Raw genomic sequence first — 5,434 nt, 5'->3', positions numbered from 1 at the left:
TAGTAAATATAATTCTAATATATACATAAACATGTGAGGGTGCATGTTGTAACTTTCTTATACATATAGTAGATATAATTCTAATATACACATGTGAGGGCACATTTTGTAATTATCCATGTTATAAATCTTTAAGTTTGAAATAAATAAAAATAAAAAGGAGAAACCCTAATCCTAGCGGCTCACGTCGTGGGCATAAGGGTCTCACGTCGTGAGCTAGGACAAAAGGTTTCTTAGTTTCGAATTTTCATTTTCTTTTCAATTTCAAACAAGCATTTACATAAAATCTGGATTAAGGGTGCTAGTACTTATGAACCAATGGCTCTGATACCACTGTTGGGATTTTTTTGCTTCAAATACACTTAAACAAGGTAGCGGAAAAATCAAACTATGATATACCTAAGTGTATATGCAACCTCGGATCTATGAATTCATACTAATTACAAGTACCCTATTAAATAACAAAAAGAAGAAAAACATACCTCTTATATAGCCCTTGATCTTCATGCTTGAGATCTTGATCTTATCCTCTACGAAGTTGCTTGGATGTGAGGACCTAAACTAGAATCCCTCCAATGGTATCACACCTAATGAAACCAAATAGTGGAATAAAAAATAAATAGGAGAATGGTCAATTTCACAAACCCTAAGAGGGTTAGAAATTATCCCTAAGGGGGGAAGAAGAAGGGTTGGCAAAACTTCATGCCAAGATGGAAGGAAGAATGAAATCCCTAAGGTCCTATTTATAGCCTTGGATCCCTTCCTAGGTTAGGTACTCCTTCCCATATGGGATAGGAGGCCTAGAACGAAGTTCACTCCTTTTCCCATGTGGGATGGAGTGATTTTTATCTGACCCTAATTCCATAAGGGTTCTGGAACATTGATGATTAACCAACTATCAATTAATGAATATTCAACGCTTTAATTAATTAAACTATTAATTAATTTCCAAAATGGTTTCCAATTAGTTTCTAATTAATTATTAACCATAATAATTAATAAACTAATTTGTCTTTTATTTATTCTACTTAATTTGGGTCTTGAGGCAACCCAAAACGACCCTATTATTATTAGAAATATTACCAATAATTAATGACATTGGACATTATTTCCAACAACTTTATCCATCTAAACATCATGTTGATTCATATAGGAAGGTTCGAGACTTAAACTTAATGGATTAAGTTGAGAAAGATGCACTATTGGTCCCTCTGAGACTTAAAGATTAGATATTGGTTGTTTGGACCATCCTAATGGATAAAGTTGGAAACTTTATCCATTATGAAGATATCTGATGATATGAGTTTTTTCTTCAAGGATTTAACTCTTAATGAAGAAAAATCTTTCTAATTGAAACCACAACATAGCCAAGGAAGGCTAACGAAGTGGTGCCGTGTTGTAATACGTCTGTTTTGTCTATATGTGACCAAGACGTGGAAAAAGAATTGCCACCATGTGGCGGTCATCTGAGTTGACTTTGGTTGATGACTTTTTGACCATTTTGACTTTTGGTTAAACATGGGTAGAATTGAGTATTTGACTAACGATTGGTCTCGATTTCGCTTTAGGAAGCTTGGGTTGGTTGTTCTATTTACTGAGGTAGTTGTAGTGGTGGAGCTTCAACATTTGATTTTGAGGGGGGGATATAATTTGTATAAAAATTGGTGAGCAAAGTAGGGCACTGGGCCAAAATTTTATATTTTGGGTCCTAATATGTACAAAATTAAAGTATAGGGACTACTTCTAACCAAAACAATCGGGTGTGGGTGTGTGTGTGTGGGGGGGGGGGGGGGTGCCCCTCCTAGACCTAACAAAGTTACGCCCTTGGGTAACTGTTGAGCTTCTGTTGAGTAGTTCACGTGAGTCTTCTCACTATACTATGTAGGATGTTAGTTTTCTATGTGATACTTGTATGAAAGACCATGTGGGTAGCCCATGAAAATTATATGAAAGACTATGGAATAGCCTATGAAACTTGCTTGTAAGACCAGGCTATAGCCCTTGGCATTGCAAGGAAAGACCATGGGGTAGCCCATGGCAACCACATGAAAGACCATAGGGGTAACCTATGGTGGAAAGTATTTGTAAGACTATGATTTAGCCCGTAACATTCACTTGAGGTTGGAATATACCCGTTATGTTCTATATGGTATGTGGTATTTTGGGGAACTCAAATAAGCTTTGTGCTTACGATATATGTTTAAAATGTTTTCAGGTACTTCTAGTTCCAAAGGGAAGGGTCCAACTTGATCGCACTGCATCTCCTGGAGATTTATTCCGCATTGACTGTTTATGATTTTACTATAATATTTTGAGAATACTTTTACTCTGATTGTCTTTAGAACAAATAAATTAATGGTTTTGATTTATTTAAAATGAAATTTTTACTCAGTATTTGTAGGATGTTACAACATCCCCAACTCTACAATCGATATGTATTTGTGTGTGTATAGCCCTAGCTTTATAAATGGATCCTAGGTTTGATTTTGATTTCTGAAATTCGAAATAAGGACATAGTGATTTCAATTTTCATTTATGGAACTCGGGTTTGGTATTTGGTTGGTTTCTTTATGCAACTTTATGGTGGTAATTGTAGACCCAAATCTATGAAAATAAAAATATTTATCATCATCATCATCATCATCTTCTTCCTTTTCATCTTCTTCAGTTTTCAATTGTTGATCTAAATGGAGATATGGGAGGGAGAGGGGAAGTCGATGCAAGGGGAAGTCGATGAAAGGGGATGTAGGGGGCTTACTGAAAAAGAAAAAAGGAAAGCCCAGTGACGGTTGTGGTAGTTGATGGTTCCAGAAATCGAAGGTTTCCTGGTTGATTTTATGTTCTCGTGGGAGTTTTGTGATCGACGATGGTACCGTGGCTGGTGGTGGTTGCCGATGACCGGTGACTAGTGATGGTTGTCGGCGTCCGGTGGTAGGAGTGGGATCGAGAGTAAATGTGGGTCCAACTTGCTTATAAATCAATTAATTCATTCTCTTTAACTAATAAATACAAAAATAAAAGCTAAAAAAGAAAATACAAATATCACTATAGTCTTTTTATAACTGCAACGAATGAAAAACGCAACAATATCATAATATAGAGACTATGTGAGTGCAAAATAATGTTAGAGATTAAACACAAACACGTAATATTTTCAAACAAAAGAAACCAGTTCAATAATTTGTTAAAAAATATATGTATAAACGAGTAATTCTGAAATTCTTTTTTAAAATTGAAATATGCGAATGAGGCTTAAGACCGGCCCAGCCTAGCCCAGTCCGGCCAAGAGCCCATACTTTGAAACCGACACGACGTCGTCTTAATCTTCGTGATCAACAACCCACAACAAAACCTCCATTGCCTAAAACCTTGAAGGACAATCAGCTGAATACTTCATCGAATATGAATCTCCTCCATAACACTGTCAGATCTTCGTCGACTTATTTGATGCGGAATGTTTATCAACATCATGGGCTCAGATCACTTCTGTCCAGCTCTGCGTCTCTCCGTCGATTCTCGACGGAATCTGCACCCCCGACTAACCAGTCCTCCTCCACTAAACCATTATTTGAAACCCCGTCTGCAGGTACTGTATTCTTCAACATTAACAATTTCTTGAATGAAATCTGAGTTGTTTTAATACTCATCCTTCCAATGTCGTTTCATCATTTCCAAATTTTAGCGTTTCTATTAAGCTAGGGCAATTTCACGTTGGTGATTCATAGCGACTATGGTTTCACTTCTCATCAATTCATTTTAATTTAGTGGAATTTCTCAGTCTGGTGTTGGGAATTGATGTTAAAAGAATTAGGGTTTGATATGTACTTATGCTACGAATCTGTTGGTTTATGTGCTTATTTCAGGTTTGGTCTATGGGAAATTAGTAGGCATTACAAAGAACACATTAAAGAGTGATGTTCTCAGTCTATTTGAAGAATCCAAATTAAGCAGTGATGATCTCAAAATCGATTACAATCCATCATACTCACCAACTGGAATGTAATTTTTCCATGTTATAATTCAACATTTCAATCCATCAACTGAAACAATCTTGTGATTACTTACATTTTTATCTTGTGATTGATGAGCAGGATTGTTCAATTCTCTTCCAGGAGTGCGTATGATGCTGCTCTTAGGGCAATTGCTAAAAAAGGTCGCTTGTATAGAATGGAAAGGGTAATTACTAAATACTAATTAATTCCTTCACAAATACTTATTTCAAATTGCAAAACATTATTCGTATCATTGTAAATGCTTTGTAATTTTGATACCAGGCTGATCGTGCAAATTGGGATTACATCCAGCCATATGATGGGAAATATGTAAGTCCAAATTCTTCTTGTTTTTAATAAATATTCATGAAAAGGGTAAAATGGTCATTTAGTCTTTTAAAAATGTGATGTATGCGTGCAGGTTTTACTGCAAGGAATTCCTCCAAATGCAAATTTTGAAGACATTGAGCGATTCTTGGCTGGTTGTGAGTATGATGCTTCCAGTATCCGGCTATTTTTCAGGTCAAAATAGCATTTGACTCTCTCCAAATCAACATAATTACTAATTTGCCCTTCGTTTTGGTCCATAAATGAACTGTTTTTTTTTTTTTTGGTTAATCTTGCAGGCAGGGAGCTTCTGGGCCCACAAGGATGGCACTTGTCCGTTGTGTGTCACCAACTGCAGCCATGAGCGCAATGATGATAACAAACAGAGGGTTTTGTTTCAATAACCAGATCTTAGTGAATGTTCTTCAGTAGATTCATAATCAAGCTTTTTCTTTTTCTTTGAATTTGGAAAGTGTTCAAGAGTCTTATTTGTTGTAGTTAGTCTAAGGGGTTGTTTGATTTTTGACTTGATGCTTTACTTGATGTAGTGGTTGAATGATGTGGAATTTCTACTTGGTATTCAATGGATTAAACTCATATATAATTGTTTTTAATGATTGTTTAATGGATATGGAGTTAATTACCATTGAATTGTTTAAATATGGAAAAGGAAATTCTCTTGATATAAAATCATTAACAAATAAATGATTTATTTATTTATTTATTTTTTAAAAGTTGTGTTGGCTTCAACACTACGAGCTTAAACAGAGAGCTTGCTTAAAGCCTTTTCAATTTGATTTCTAATTAGCAAGCTGTTGTTATGAGCCTTTTCAAACATTATGTGGACCCAATATTATTTTAGCGATTATAATTTGGCAACATCTTTTTTTTTTTTTTTTTTTTTTATTCATGAAAATCAATTTGAAAAAAGTATGCGTATAATAGGCTTTTTTACTCTTTGAGTTTTTTTTTTCATTAAACAGTCCCCATAAAAACCTTTTCTATTATGGATGCTCCAAGCTCGTTTATAAGCTATTATAAATATTAGTTTTTAGTTTTTTATACATAATTCACATTTAAAAAAAAATAACGAGAAAAAGAATAAAGATTCTTTT

At 34.8% G+C, this 5,434-nt stretch overlaps 1 protein-coding gene across 1 annotated transcript; it reads left to right on the top strand.

The window, feature by feature from the left end:
• Window positions 1–3,345: 3,345 nt before the first annotated feature.
• On the top strand, window positions 3,346–4,933 carry LOC144999985 (Ribosomal protein S24e family protein). The gene is made up of 6 exons (XM_078959126.1): window positions 3,346–3,586; window positions 3,864–3,999; window positions 4,092–4,176; window positions 4,275–4,322; window positions 4,414–4,514; window positions 4,619–4,933. The coding sequence occupies exons 1-6, from the start codon at window positions 3,403–3,405 to the stop codon at window positions 4,749–4,751; spliced, it is 687 nt and encodes a 228-aa protein (XP_078815252.1). The 5' UTR covers window positions 3,346–3,402; the 3' UTR covers window positions 4,752–4,933.
• Window positions 4,934–5,434: the final 501 nt, after the last annotated feature.

Source organism: Lactuca saligna, chromosome 6 (assembly GCF_052625555.1).
Source record: "Lactuca saligna cultivar CGN05327 chromosome 6, ASM5262555v1, whole genome shotgun sequence".
In the NCBI taxonomy this organism is placed as follows: domain Eukaryota; kingdom Viridiplantae; phylum Streptophyta; class Magnoliopsida; order Asterales; family Asteraceae; genus Lactuca; species Lactuca saligna.
This window is presented reverse-complemented; position numbering and strand designations above follow the sequence as displayed.